The sequence below is a fragment of the Sturnus vulgaris genome, chromosome 4, assembly GCF_052056855.1.
Source record: "Sturnus vulgaris isolate bStuVul1 chromosome 4, bStuVul1.hap1, whole genome shotgun sequence".
In the NCBI taxonomy this organism is placed as follows: domain Eukaryota; kingdom Metazoa; phylum Chordata; class Aves; order Passeriformes; family Sturnidae; genus Sturnus; species Sturnus vulgaris.
Genome location: NC_142246.1, coordinates 5,712,715 through 5,728,384, shown reverse-complemented (window position 1 = coordinate 5,728,384; position 15,670 = coordinate 5,712,715). Strand labels below are relative to the sequence as shown.

General features: G+C 41.0%; 1 protein-coding gene across 7 annotated transcripts in view; it reads right to left on the bottom strand.

Moving 5' to 3' along the window:
* ST3GAL5 (ST3 beta-galactoside alpha-2,3-sialyltransferase 5) overlaps nucleotides 1–15,670 on the bottom strand; it is a 41,734-nt gene that overhangs the window by 10,580 nt on the left and 15,484 nt on the right. The window contains exons 1-4 of one of the 7 annotated variants that reach the window (XM_014895199.2): nucleotides 15,362–15,660; nucleotides 4,601–4,722; nucleotides 2,774–2,888; nucleotides 471–814 (exon numbers count right to left, since the gene is read on the bottom strand). In XM_014895199.2, coding sequence (XP_014750685.2) covers nucleotides 471–814; nucleotides 2,774–2,888; nucleotides 4,601–4,644 — 503 coding nt within the window. In that variant the 5' untranslated portion in view covers nucleotides 4,645–4,722; nucleotides 15,362–15,660. Of the gene's footprint in view, nucleotides 1–470; nucleotides 815–2,773; nucleotides 2,889–4,600; nucleotides 4,723–6,348; nucleotides 6,486–15,361; nucleotides 15,661–15,670 lie in introns of those variants that run through there. The other 6 variants (XM_088162998.1, XM_014895195.2, XM_014895197.2 and 3 more) reach the window with 6 other exon arrangements.

Sequence of the window (15,670 nt, the reverse complement as noted above, 5' to 3'; positions counted from 1 at the left end):
GGCATTTACTGACCTCATAAAGATAAGAGAAGTGTGCTATAATGTGTGTAAACAAACTGTACTGAAACACCAATTAATTTTTATTGCGTCTGAAGTAGCATCCAAACTAGCCACGGGGAAAAAAGGAGAGGTGAGTCTTTCAGTACTGAAGTTTAAGATCTGGAAGCTTTAAAATGTGAAAAGATAAACCCATTACTGTTTACTTGTCTATGATGTCACTAGTTTCTATCTAGTTTCCGCCTATGTGAGTTTTGTACCTGAAGTCCACCAATAATTACCTTCCTGTAAACACGACAGTTTCTTTTGCTCCTAAGACTTCAAAGTCAACCACAAGTAAATTTCTCAAAAGCACTTTCATAAACAGTCTTTTAAGTTGCATCAGTGTTGGGAGATATTTTCCCCTTAAAAAACAATGCTGGTTCATAAAGTAATGATGAAGTAGTTGGAGTCCTTATATGGAAAACACATACCTTATAACAATATCAAACTGATTCAGTAAGTGCCCCAGCTCTGACCCATGAAGAATTCCACCACTGCCAACGACAACACAACGCTTACATTTCTTTGACTTCAAATCTTCTGGTAAATCATACTCAGGTAAGAGTTCAAGGAGATCTTTAAGTTTATCAAAGAACTTGTGAAATCCAAATGGAGGTTCATATTTAAATAAAGCTTCATCTTCATTTATGTTTTTCGTTACAAAGGGAGATATGTCCATGCTGTATTTCTCTGCAAACAACTTCCCCATCTCTCTCTTAGCATAGGAAGGTCGGCACTGCTCCTGCAGTGTGGCACTGGCAAATTGCTGTGCCCTCTGAAACAAAACACACAGGATTTCAGCCAGGAAAGCCAGCTGCAGCAATGCACAAAGCCCTCGGAATGTGGCCCACCAGCTGACCACCAGCAGTTTAGCAAACACAGGGGTTATAAAGAAAGCTTCAGTGTAGAAGTACAACAATTTTAAAGCATTGACTCAAACGTAGATGTGAGCCAGTGCATGGTGAAAACCTGCCGAGGAATTCCACTCCACTCAATCCCTTAAATCTAGATATGAGGTTTTCTAAAGAAAATATTAGGCTACTAGAAGAGCTAAGTGAAAATGAGCCATTCGTACCACCATTTGCAATACCAAATAAAATCTGGACATACTGCTATCTGTCCCAATTAGCAGCAAGTGGAATTCCACTCTGCTCTACTCCATGACCTGAGTTCTGCCCGTGGTAAGATTCCACCAAGACACATCCATTGGGTAAAAGTTCTGCAACAGCAGCTGAACTTGCTTACTCAACCAGAATGAAGCAACACTTCTATAAATACTGGTAAAGTGCTAATGACTAAAACATGACTTTAAAAGGAATGCCAGGTGGGGGAGTTTTGGGTCTTCTCTCAAAAACTAGTCATCAAAATAAAAGACTGCAGTTCCATATTGCATTTAAAAAAAATAAGGTGACAGACAAAACCACACATTGATCCATCTCATAATAAAATCAAAGCACTATCAGTGTACGTTTTTAGAAATCTGTAGTGGCAAGTTGGTATCTGATGTAAAAAGAAAAACGGCAGAGTTCTATCAGTTAAAATAAAATCCTGTTTGCATCATATCTTTCCCAAAAAACTCTGCTGGTTTTTTTCCTCCACTGTAATTAAAAAAAAACCCCATGAGCAAATACAGAGGTCATAGACACGAGATTCAAATCTATAGCTAATTTAGTTCTTCTCTACTGTTAAGGAAGATAGTGCTTATCTGAGGCAAGTTCTGCTGCCGGTTTTTTGGGGTTTTTTTTAAACCAAGCTTGACCTACAGAACTTCCTCTACCACCATGATAAAAGTTTCTGCATAAACACAATGGACAAAGCATGGCTGACCAACTTCACAATGTACTTTTTGAGACTGCAAAAAATACAGTCCATGAAGTCTTCAGGTTTGCTTGGTTTAATGTGTTTGTTCTTCAGAATCAAGAATGCTATTGAAAAAAATAAGTTAGTCAAATGAGAAAAAAGGGGAGGCAAAGAGGCTCAGAAGGGGAAAGATATGCACTGAAGATGATGGCAAGTGGGGGAGGATTCAAGTGCAGTAATGATAAGATGAGACTGCCTTAAGTCAGGGTCTCTGCTGGAAGTTGCCTTTAGGGACATTTAAAGGCAGAAATGTAACAGCCCTAAGCCAGGCAAGTTCTGTTATAAAGTGCAAATAGGTAAAGTAGCAAAGGCTTTAGTGGTGTCTGTTACAACTCTTAAAAAACTGCACACAAAATCGTAGCTAAAGCAGCTGCTACCTTGAATGAATAAATAAAATACCTGCACCCTTCTGCACATGTGCCCTGTGATTCCAAAAACATCTGAGCAACTACAAGGCAAAGCAGACTGGGAAACTGGCTTAGGTGAAAGAAAAAAAAAAAGTCCTTTGGTTTAATATGTAAGTTTTGGGGGTTTTTTAGTATGTTACTTTTCATTTGCATCTATCTTCTGATCACCAGTGTCATCTGCACTGACACAATGAGATGATGACATGTCCATTTCAAATATTATCTAATTTTACCCCCAAAAGTAGAGTTCCTCTACCTCCATTCAGTTTCTCTATGTGCTTCTGTTGTCACTTTACAAGAACAAAAAACAGAACGTCTATGGCATGAAATGAAGCAAAATATACTTCTGCTCAATAGATAATTTCAGCATTCTAGTTCTTTGTTGTAGATTCTTGTATAATTCTCATATTGTCAATTAATAACTTATTTTTAAGCCAAATGTGAAAAAAAAGCCAAAAAATACCAACCCTTACACGATCGAGGTCCACATACGGCATTTTTGATCTGTCACATTCCTCAGGGCCAAAATGCAATTTGAGGATATAAAGGAAGCACCCTCCAACCACAAACAGTGCAAGAATTCTAAAAACAAACAAGACAGTGAAGGGTAGAAGAGAGAAACAAAATATTTTTTCTGATGTTCAATCAAATATTAAATCAATATTTTTTTAGCAAATTTAAGACAGTTGAACTTCATGTGAATACTTGCATTTGAATAAAAGAGAAAACCCTATTGCTTTGTCTACTTCAAGTCTTGTATAACTCTTCAAAGTTATCTGCAGGAAAGCATGGACACATGCAGATGGCTGGAAAATGCCTGCATCATATACTTTAAATGCATCTCTGAGGAGTCAAACGTTTCTCCTCACAAAATGAAACCAAGAGTGACTTTTTTTTCTTCTTTAAAGGTCATACATTGGAAAACATATTTCCATGCAAGCTGAAAAAAAAGGCTGCAACTTCAAATTTTATGATTTTGGGCCAATGGCCACCACTGAAACAAAATTTTCAACTCACTGGCAGCCAGAATGCAGAACTTAGATGCTTAGGCTGAAAAACCTTAGTTACTTACACCCCCAAAACTTGCAGCAGAAAAAGTCCAACCAACTTTAAAATCGAAGAACACAGACTCTTCATATCTTTGATTTACTAATTTCTCATTCCTAAGGAATACCACTGTTCACATCCAAAAAGTCACTTAGCTCATTTCATGTTTAAACCCATCTGTAGAATACTTACATCATTATTTGGTTAAAGTTGTGGTCATTGCTCAAGTATGCAGTTTGGGCTTTCTTATTGATTTTCATTTCCTATTATTTTCTTAGGACTGGACATTTGTTTAAACATCTTTTAAAAATGTACAAGTTATTAAGTGCCCAATGCTTCTTGAAACTCTTTCAGATGAAGTAAATACATATTTCCTTCTTTTTTTAAAAAAAAAAGCTTGTACTATAAGAACTAATAGATGCAATCCCAGCACTCAGTATGCAGTACAGGCTGCAAACAAGGTGACCACTAGAAAAGCAGAACTGTTCTCACATCTCACGTAACTAAATTACATTTTCCACTGATAGGTGATCTAAGACCTTCATTAGCATGTTAGGTTGCAACCCCTGGAGATCAGCCAACAGGCAGAAAGCAGGGGATTCACAGCTGACAAACGAGGCTGGTGTTCATCCAGAAGTTTCTCAAGTATCCCCAGATTCAGCTGGGGTTGAACCATTCAGGTCATATCCACCTGTGTATGTAACAGTTTGTCTTTGGGTATTTTAGCTTTAAGACCTAAAAATTCATCTGGCATCACAATAGTGAACTTTTTAGGTATAAAATATGGTCCTAGATCTATGTGTTCACACACCCTTTAATTCTAATTTGATGACAAGCTATAAACAATGGAGTAAGGTTTTTGATGTAGCATTCCAGAAGTCTTCAGAACAAAATAACAATATGAAAACACCTCCCCAGGATATCATTCAACATCCACTGGCCTTCCATTCCTTCAGTTATCAGGCTGTACAGAAGTCTCAGCATTGTTACTTATCTGCATACAAAAAAGATTGGAAATGCTCGTGAGCAAAGTACTAGGATCTCACTTTGGCTTGGGAAAACAGGTACAACAACAAGTTAAGCTGGGCTGCACAAAGTGTTTTCAGTGTCCCACAGAAAGCTGTGTGCTTAACCCTCCATTCACAGCCTGTGGTAATGCCCTGCCTTGATTTCTGCATCCATTTTGTAATTGCCCAGGCTGGGGGTAGAACAACTGTCCTCTGTGTAGCTGTGACAATGACACTTACTTGGGAGTACCTTTTAAAAACCAGCTTGGCCTTCTCATCTTCATGTGCAGCCACCTTACACCATTGCACTGGAGGTGAATGATTACTTTTCAGCTTCATAGAGTTATTGTCATTCAGCATTGCTGTAAAAAAGAAAGAAAATGTTATTATAGCTTTTGCTGAATTGAAGAAAAGTTCACAGGACACCCATGGAGTGACGACTTTGTTTCCCTGAGAAGACTGCAATTCTTAGTTATGGTGCCAGGAATACCGAATTGCTCCTGAGCTCCTTGTGATCAAGAACTCACTTATTTCAGCTGCCTCATCAAAACGCGATTCTAAAAATGTTGCCAGGTCTTTGCATTCTTCATAAGCCTGAAGTCTAATAATTGCTGATTACATCAGTTACTGTCAAACACTTTTGTTTGATCTGCTCAAACAAGCTAAACAATATGCTCAGGGTATTCAGAATCCCTGAATCAAAATCTAATCCCTGTGCTATGCTTCCTACTAGGCTTCAAGGATGCTCTCAGCATACAGAACCATGTACAAGCCATCCTCAAAACAGAAGCCCACACTTCAAATCATCTTCCCAGTTTCCCCAAGGCCAAGCAAACATATTTCATCATCACCAGTTCTGAATCTACCACCAACCTCTTCAGCAGCCCCAAAAACAAGGCCAGCAACTTCAACACCAGGCACCAGCAAGGGTGTGGAGGGGATTTCTTCCTAGCACACTGCAGGACCAGAAGGCTGTCAGTACCAAGGAAGCACAGTGCCAGCTCCATGCATGGAGCATGGGAGAACCCAGCAGGACAGCACAGTGCTCCCCCACAGATGGGCAGGGCACTGATCTTTAGCTGACAAGAAGCAATCTTGCTGCTCCCACAATTTCTATCAGCATGCTCTAATACTGATTTTGGGAAGAAAAATGCAGCCTGACACATCATCTTGTCCCAGGCTGCTGCCAGTAACCAAAGATGTGACAATGGGAATCCCCATGAAAAGCCAGCCCTTATGAGCCTGCTGGTTTTCCCAGGGAGAAGAAACACAGGCAAGGGTTTTTCCTGTCCTACCCACCCAAAGCAGCACTCCCTTTGATCAGCAAACCATGGAAAAGGTGCAGCCTGTTCCTCCACAGGGGAGGAGGATTTCAGCCCTGCTCCTTCCTTTGATCTCAGTGTTTGACCCTCTCTGCTCTCCCCTGCAGAGGTGTTCACCTCTTCTGTTCTCCTGCCAAGACTTCTGTCACAAGATCTTCTACAAAAGAGCAAGACTAAGGGAAGGCTTTTCTTTAGGGATGATCTTCCTCATTCTCTTTTCCACCTCTTTTTATTGTTTATGGTGATATGACCCATTTGAATCAGCCTGTATTGTCACTTGAAAACACTGATTGGACAAACAACTGATGTTCTTAAAACACCAGGATGAAGAAGCAGAGGAGACAGAAGTACCCCTGCTCCAGATATCAAACCCACACCACTGAAATTTCAAGATTATCAATTCAGAATATGTTTCAAAGTCAGTCTTTTTGTACAATCCTCATTTCTCAGTAACAAATTTGATAATCACAATAGAAGGTCAAATGCCAAAAAACATTGTGAGGGTCGGACAAGGAAAGATAAAGATCAACAATAGCATCTGAAGCCCTTTGAAAAGCAGGCAACAGTCAAGTCATGCTTTTGAGGTGACATGCAAATGATCCCACAAAGCAGAGCAAGACAGGAAAACCCAAATGGTTTTTGCCAACAGAAAACTTGACCACTTACCTCAAACACAAGTAACTTGGTTATGATGGCATCACTATGAACCTCAAATTCCCCGCCTGACTGGATTTACTATTTGCATAAACTCTGTGCTGTCACACCCATTTGCAGGCCTTTGTTACAGCCCCTTTGATATCTGAAAGCACTATAAAATCTGAAGTCAGTACTATCATGGTTGTCTTGAAACAGGGTAAACTGAAATTTAAGGGGTAAGTGACATCCCCCAGAATTCTAGCAGTTAAGACAGAAATCAAACCCAGCTTTTGTCTGCTGCACAACCTCCCAGGACACAGGACAAAACAGCAGGTCACAAGGACTCTATGAAGCCTTAAGAGCTGCTCATTTTCTCAGAGCAACACCTCATCTTTACTGGCTGCATCTATACCACTGAACAAAACCAGCACTGCGGTGCAAAACTGGGTATTGACACCACCATCCCAGTCATCCACATCAGTTTGCTCTCAGCTAGTATTGGCAGTAAATCATTCAAGCTCACATGGGTAAAGATGTCCACAAAATTGTTACAAGGACCACACCCCAGGGTGAGTTATGGAATACAGAGAATTACACTGCCAGGATGCACAGGGAGCAGCCCCAGTTCATGGAGCAAGATCACACCAGCACACAATAGGAGCTGTGACCAGAGGATGCCGCATAGAATGAGCATAGCCTGCAGATCAGGTGGAAGCTCTAAGACTGCTCCACACAGAACAGCGAGGACATTCCATCAGATCACCTCAGAGGACACTGCCCCATACCAGCACAAACAAGGGGTCACTCACCAACACCGATGGCTCACAGCAGGGACATGACCACTGAAAGCTGCTATAGCACGAAACAATTACATCTGCCAGCCCCACAGCTGGGGAGAAGCATAAAACGGGACTATTTTAGAAATGAAAAAGCAGGAAACAAGCTTCACCTATTTTCACTAGAGAACAATAGAGGCATTCATTCTCTCTCAGGTAAACATAAAGAGGTAACTTGACCACAGTCCATAGGAACATAGGTCAGAATGGATTTTGCACAAAAGAATCAGTCAAAATTGGTACCAAGCTGCAAGAGATCTGAAAGGCAGAGAAGGAATTGAAGAGGTGGATGGTGATGAAAACAGAAGGGAATCAAACAGGAATGCAAGACTACAATAAGCTCCTGCTATCAGAAAGTGATCCCTGCCTCTGAGCAAAATAAATTCCAGTTGTCCCCTGCTTCACTCATCCTGAATGTGCAAACAGAAACAATGAAACAGAGAATTCAGTTAATCACCTCAACACATCCTTTTCAAGTCCAACTCTTAGTATGCACAATGATTTGTTTTGTTAAACAGGTAAGTGACATGTCAGTTTTCATTTCCTTTGTAACAGTTTACTTCAGTGTGACTTTTGTCAGCTATGATCATGGCAGACAATTCCTTTCTCAAACAAGTCAATATATACAGACGAACACATAAGTCAAAATGCACCTGGTCCAGCACAGTGTTTTTTAAAAATTACTCAGGGTTGGATCCTTCACTCTTATTCAAGTCAGTAAGTCCTTCCACCGGCTGGAATGGTGTAAGAGTGCTCAAAACAGCAAGGTGGTAGTAACAAGCACCTTAGAGTGTACTTTTCCCCACAGTATTCCTGAATTTAAAAAAAAAAAAAACAAACCAAAAAAACTCCAAGTTTGCAGAGAGAGCCAGAGCAGTCAAAATGCCAGGAGGACCAAAGAGATGTTGCATACAAACGCCATCACATTCTTTCAGGAAGGGATCCTGCTACAGTTGTTTTGAGAGCCATAAAAGAAAATGTCTGAATTTGTGTACAAAACACAGCTCAGTAGTACTGCGGTATTACAACCATATTTTGCATTGACGTTTCTATAGCTACTCATAGTGATGTAATTCGTGAGGACTCAGTGGATTTAAATTTGTTTCATTTCACTGAACCTAAGTGATCTGTGCAAAGCTGCTACTAAGGCTAAATTGTCCATTAATACAATGTACTCCAAAGCTTTTTGTGGTGTTATTCTTTCCACCATGATTTACTTTTGTCTCATTTTTATTCTTAAGTAGACAACATTTCCACACTTGGAGTATTTCAGAAGCAATTCATTTAAGCCTTCAGGAAGTCTTTTCATGTGGGAATGCTAAAAGCTAAAAAGCAGCATGTATCAAGTTGTACAAAACCACTGCCATACCCTGGAAAATGCATTTGGTTATGTTCAGCACCTGGATTTGCCCCAGGACAAAGCCAAGGTCTCTCAGCAGGCACGGGGACAGGAGCAAGCAGCCTGCACATAAGAGCAGGATGATGCACATACCTGCATCCTCACCATGCTGCCATCAACCCCCAAAACCACAACCCCACACAGGCAATGCTTTCACTTAAACCTTCCCCTCCCACAGCACCACCAGGACCAGCAGAAACACCCAGCTTTACAAGGCCCTCAATAGCAAAGTCTTGCTGCACAAGCAACGTTTGAAGTTCGTGTAACAAGATCCAGAAACTTGCAGGACAAAGTCCCCAGAAAATGAAACCCCACAGGTCACACTTACGTAAAGGAATTACGAATCATGAATGGTGGGGCTCCAGCAGGCATTTAAACACAAGCTAAAGCTAATGCAAAAATACCCAAAACCCACCTGCTCACTTCATGCCTCTTCCCCTAAATCAGACACACATAAATTACTTGAACATGTTTCCAAAATCAGTAAAGGATAAAATGAAAGCTACTTCGTTTTGAGCAACATTTGTTTCAAAAGAGAAAGGCAAAGTTGAAAAGCAGGGAAGGTGTTTTCACACAAGAAACTTGAGCAAGGCACTATATATATTGAGATGTGGTCATTATTCAGTAATGAATTCTGTATGAATTTCCTATTCTGTGGCTTTTAAACAAAACAACAAAAAAAGTTCCCACAGATATACTGCAAAACTTTATGCAAGAAGTTAGAAGAGAATAATTAGGAAAACTTAAACCGAAAACACATTGGTTTTGGATACATTTGGAGAACACAGATGGCAAAAAATTGACAACTATAACATGTCTGACTACTTGCAAGAGTTGGGCCCATGAAAAGATTACACATTTCAATCTATCCTCATTATTGACCAAATAGGTAAGTTATTAATTTCCATTAAGGTTTTTGAAATTGATACAGTATTTTAAGAGAACGTTATTAATTTATGTCAAAACATGAAGAACAGTTTGGTGACACAGTTAGGATTCATTTTGTTTGCTTCTGCAGGACTGAAATCCACAGCAAGCAAAACATAAGGGCTGAGAAAAAGAAAAAAGAAAATGAAAGGAATTACTAATTAGGTAGTAGCTTCTCTGGTTTATGCTTCAAAGCCAGTCACTAAGCAGAGCCTCTCAAATGATACCTAAGAATATGAAAAATTTAAAATTCATCTTCTGTTCTACTCTAAGACCATCACCACAAAACTGATACAAAATCAGTATAAAATTCTCCCAATTCCTTCCTATATCCATTGCACAATTTGTTCAATTCTCTTTAATGGGTAAATCAGTCTTGATTCAGGGAATTTTTAAGCAATAGGACTTTTTTCAATGAATACAACTGATAATCATCAATTCTAATATTGGAAAGAACAAAATAACTTGATGAGTAAATATTGTCTATTATCAGATTACCTACTATGGCATAGGAGGCCCACAAACCCCCCAAGGTGTCCCTGCTCAGGGATTCTCCCTCCCAAGTCTCCTTATGAAAGCATGATAGCTTCAGATCCTTCCCATGCCTTCAAACGTCATCATCTCTTCATTGGAAACAATAAAACATAAAAAATAAATTTTGAAAATAACCTCTATCTGTTTATACAAAAGATGATAGACAAATCTTCTTAAACCAACAGTGGATCAAGCCTCATCTCAATAACAATTGGGGGGGGGGGGAAATGGTAACACAAAGAAAAAAAGCTAAGGAGAGTTAGTTGTCCACCCCTTTGTACACAAAGGACACCACAGCTACAAGTGTTGTACAAACTGCTGCCTTACAACTGCAATCCAAGGTATTTCTATCCATCCAAAACACAAAGTATTTCTTAATATAAAAACAATTTGGAAACATATTCTCTTGTGACATGAAGAATTTGTTCAACCAATTTGAACAACCACTCTGGAAAATGTATGAACATTCTCTAGCAAGAGGCCCTCCAGAAACTGCAGTGTAGTAAAGGACTGCTTGGCTTTCATGGAATCACAGGATCATCCAGTTCCAACGCCGTGCCACGGGCAGGGACACCTTCCACTGTCCCAGGTTGCTCCAAGTCCTGTCCAACCTGGCCTTGAGAAATTCCAGGGATAGGACAGCCACAGCTTCTCTGGGCAGCCTGTGCCAGACCCTCATCACCCTCACAGTGTTAATATTCCTTCCTAATATCCTAAACCTGCCCTCTGTTAGTTTGAAGTCATTCCCACTTGCCCTGTCACTCTGTGCCCTTGTCAAAAGACCAGGTCATGTCCAGCCTCTCATCTACCAGCACTCCTAAGTCCTTCTCAGGGCTAATCTCAATCCATTCTCTGCTCAGCCTCAATGTGTGCTTGGGATTGTCCTGACACAGGTGCAGGACCTTGATGGACTTCACAAGGTTAACTTTCCAATGACTTCCGCAGAAGTGAATCCAAAATTTTCAGCTGAATTTTAACCACACGTTTAACAGATCAGGAAAGCTAACAACCTGCCCAGATGTTGAAACTGGATTTAAAGTCTATTCAAGAAAAGTAAAAAGCCTGTCATCAGGATGCCCCCATTTGCCCATATTGACAAAAGTGGGGAAAGAAGAGCAACAGAAAAGTTATCCCAAAGGAATTGTGTCTGATTGGAAAACCTCCTTCTATGACACAGTGAACACTGAAATACCTTCTTAAAAGATTTTTGTTCAATAGTACGTGACAAAAATCCTTTAAAACCACAAGCATGCGGAAAAATTCCAGTGATGCTAATGATCTGAGAGGATTTACTAGGAACATGCTAAAGCATGAGAGACTTTTTTGTTATTAATTGTAGCAATATATTCACTCTTGGATATTTATCTTCAAATAATTTCCTGATCACCATCCTACCACTTCCTATCACAAGACACGATGAGACAGCATTGAGGGAACTGCTGCAGATTAGAGACTGACATCTTCTCGACAGGGAATAAACATGAAGCTAAATTTAAAAATTAGAGACTTCTGCCAATTATTTCTTCATCTACCACTATATAAATCCCACAGTAAATTTGGCACTGTAACATATTTAGACACTTGAGAAACTTGCTTTGACTATTATCTGTTTAGTGCCTATTACTATTGAATGAAAAAAAGCATTTGAGCTCTGTTTTAATGAACAGAGCCAGTTGTTTTGGTTAATTGAAGAAACATTTGTGATGGCAGAAAAAAGGTTTAGCCTATAATATTGTTATAAGCACCCACAACAGGATATTGATTACATTAGCGCATAATGCATCTTACAAAATGAACTTTGGTCGGACAGGCTTTTTTATCAGAAAATACAAATTTAAAACAATGCTGTCTGTATGAGCTGCAGTTCATTTGGTCCATCTCCTCAGAAAATGACAACTTATTACTGAACCCTATTTGTGTGGACACAATTGATAAAAAGTGAAACAAGGAGCAAAGGAGAATTTCAGAGCAGTAGACAGAAACTCTCAAAGGCACCAACAGGATGACAGGGGAAAATTATTTTTCCTGGAGCCAGGAATACCACCAAACAACATTAGTGTCCTAAAGGCATCCTGATTTTTCTATGCTTGCCTTGTGAGACTACTTGTGTTTTCTTCTAATTGTTTAATGGGTACGCCTACATCCTCTTTGCAACATCAACCACCAACTCAAAATCATTAACAACCTTACATAATTGTGTCTACTTGAGCACTCTTTTCCTTTAGGAAGTATACATGTAGTTAGGCTACAATTTGCTGTTACCTTGGGTCATCCAGATAGAACATCAAAAGAAATGGTTTCAGCTCAAATACAGTCCAATTATCAGCTTAGAGATACTCAGAATGTAACACCATCACTTCCCCTCAGCATCATTCACAGGAAGCTTTTTGGACATTAACAGCCTGCTAAAATAATATTATAGGCAAAAAACTCTTACTGAGGTTCTAAATGACAGTTCAATGTTCAAAACAGGGATATTCTCTTAATTTCACATCTGCCTTAACACCCTCTTCTCTAGTCAAGCTTTGTAGGCTTTTTTTGTGAAACCTCTTTCAGGTGCTCTCAAGTGAGATACAGCAAAAAAAACATAAATAAAACATAAACACAAGAAACATCAACAAGATGTGCTTCAGCACTTAAGTGGGCTGCTGATGCTTTGTGAAGACAAAAGCAGCATCTGAATATGGAATTTTTCTGAGTCACAAATGAGCCACAGAAAGTCATTGCCCCAGCCAAGCAGGAAGAAACGAGTGACTTAAAGTATTGCTATTGTGAACAGAGTGCTATTAAAAACTTACATTTATTTCTTACAAGGCAAGCTTTTATACCCTCTTGTCCCTTTTCCTTTGGAGCAAATCCCAGATTTCCCTTCCATGCTGCTTGTGTAAGAAACAGTGGCCTGCCTGCTCTGGATGTTCAGATGATGTCAGCCACTCCTCAGCGTCTGCTGAAGCCCACAAACACACGCAGTGAATGAGCTGCAGCACAACAGCAGACAGCTGCTACTCACAATCACCCCTTTACACATCCCCCCTTTCTCATCCTCCTCCCCAGGCCCACAGATCCACACTTGAGGCAGCACTGCACCACTCGGAGGAAGAGCCACACCAGCCAGGAAGGGAGGAATAAACCACAGTGCACCAGGACATCGCCCATCACCAGCTGGGTGAGCCCATCTAGCACAAGTGGAAGAGATTGCTGAGCCCCTGCAAGGAAGCCAAAACAAATTAGGTCCTTCCCCTTACACGGGAGGTTTGAGGAAAAAAAATCTTCCCTCAAAGAAATGGTCTGAAAAGGCAGTGCATAGCATTAATCTCTACTGGGCTAAGGAAACAGCAGACTTACACAGCCAAGATGTTTTATATGACATCTGAATTATGCAGCAGAATAGCACTGAACAACTGGTAATTATGGAACAGGGTTAATAGTACAGCAGCATTTTTACCACACTATCATCTAACATTCCAAGACATCATCATAAAAATCACACTTGAGCCTACAGGAGCAAGAGAGGAGATACCAAAACCCTCCCATAAAGAAAAGGCTAAAAATAAAATTGCAATACAGCAAAAAACATTGCTGCAAACAACTTTAATATTCAAGTTCTGAACCTAAGACTTCAGGATGTAACACAGGCTGTAGAGAGTGCTGATGGGATGGGCAAAGGAAGAGCCTCTCCCAAGGAGAACAGAGAGCTTGGCTTGTCCAGCTTTGCAAAACAAGAATTGAGAACTTCTCCTTAGGATACACCAAACACGTAAACACCAAAAACAAACATTTCAAGCAAAAGCACAATGCTAGCGCACAGGAAAAAGTAGACATAAACAAAGAGGGACTACAGGCAAAAGATTCCTGAGCAGCAAAGAAATAGCCTTCCCATAGGAGTAATGGAAAATAACAGACTACACAAGTTTTAAGGAAGTCTTTAATAATTTATGAATGACATTATCAGTGAGAGCTGCTTGTGACAGGGAAGACTGCTCCATGATCCTGAAGTTACAGTTCATGATCTTCTGTCAAGTTACAGTTGTGTGGTTTTGAAGCACTGGACGTTCCTGCTGGGGATCCTTTAATCTGTTCTGTTAAAGCAAGTTTCATTCAGACTTGCACGTAATTTGAAAATTACACCATGACAACTTTAAATAATTGTCTGGGTCTTTTTCAGTTATATAGCCTTTATTATAACTCAGGAACTACTAAAATCTTCTAGGGTCTCTTAATCTAAACAAACAATCTACCCACCAAATGCTCCAACTCTGCAGCAGTCTTTGCATGTTTCACATCCAATGTATGCAAAACAAACAAATTTGAACATTTTTAGCCCATTCTCCTCAGTAAAAGGAAGTTTCTGCTACCACACTGTGTTCCAGCATCCTGCCCCTAACTGCCTGCCAATCAATTGGCCAATCTGCTGGAACTCCACGGAAGGAAGAATGCAAAAACTCAAAAAGCTGCAGGAAATCAGAGGAGGGATGAGCTCATTTCTCATCAGCCCAACGGAAGCAGACAACGCACCAAAATGCTTTCATGAGCTAACTCTCCAGCTGCAGTTTGACCTCTTAAAAAAAAATCCCTGGGTTTGGCCAGGGAGATAGCTCAAGGTTTCCTGCTGCATGATCCAAAAGGGAGATAATAACCTCACTGCAGCATAACAGATGGGATAACACAGTCTGCATGGAAAATAGCCCCTCTAAACTCAATCTGCACAGTCCCATTGTAAGCTGCAGTTTAAAAATACATATCCACTTCAGAAGCATAAAAGAGCACTTATCTTAACGAGTTTTCTTTAGAGAAATAATGAATATACATCTTTATCCACGCTTTTCCCCAGAATGAGACAAAGCCAGTCATTTTCCACCGCAGAGCTATTTACATCCAGTAACTTTGAGAACATTTCCTAATCATTTCCCTATCTAAAGAGAGCTGCAAAATAAACATCCCTCCTCCAGCAGCCTTATATTTTGATTTTACCTACTGAAATAGCAAAAATAAATACAAAACAAATCTCAGCACAAAGAGGGGTAAAAAAGGAAACTCTTGTTTTCAGCGACTAGTGCTGAAGCAAACAGAAAGGTTTTGGCAGTAGCAGCAGAAGCCGTATCTGGTTTACATTCACATCACTCCAAGCACGAAAAGACAGAATCCCTTACAAAACGCCTATCGGAACCCGCAGAGAAGCAGAAGCCTATAAATTTTATTCCAGAGGAACAACTCAAGACAAGCGCAGCTAAAACATCCTCTCCCTCCAGTCCAAGGCATACACGACTCCCACCGCCCATCTCCTGCAGAACTCGCAGCCCCCACCTCCCCATCCCCGCCGTTCCCTGCATGGAAGGGAGGGAGAGACCTGGAAGCTCTGGCGCTGGCGGTGGGGCACATCCTGCACACTGCTCCAGCCCATGCCCGCAGGCCCCGCGCCGCCGCATCAGCCTCGACCGGCGCTGTCCCGGCTGCGGTGCGGAACGGTGCGGAGCGGTTCCCGCGGAGCGGTGCGGAGCGGAGCGGTTCCGCGGAGCGGTGCGGTGACCCCGGTGCGGAGCGGAGCGGTTCCCGCAGTGCGGAGCGGTGACCCCGGCGCGGAGCGGAGCGGCCCCAGCGCTGTGAAGCGCGGGCGCGCGGCCGCCCCGCCGCAGGTAGCGGGGCCGGCGCGCGGACG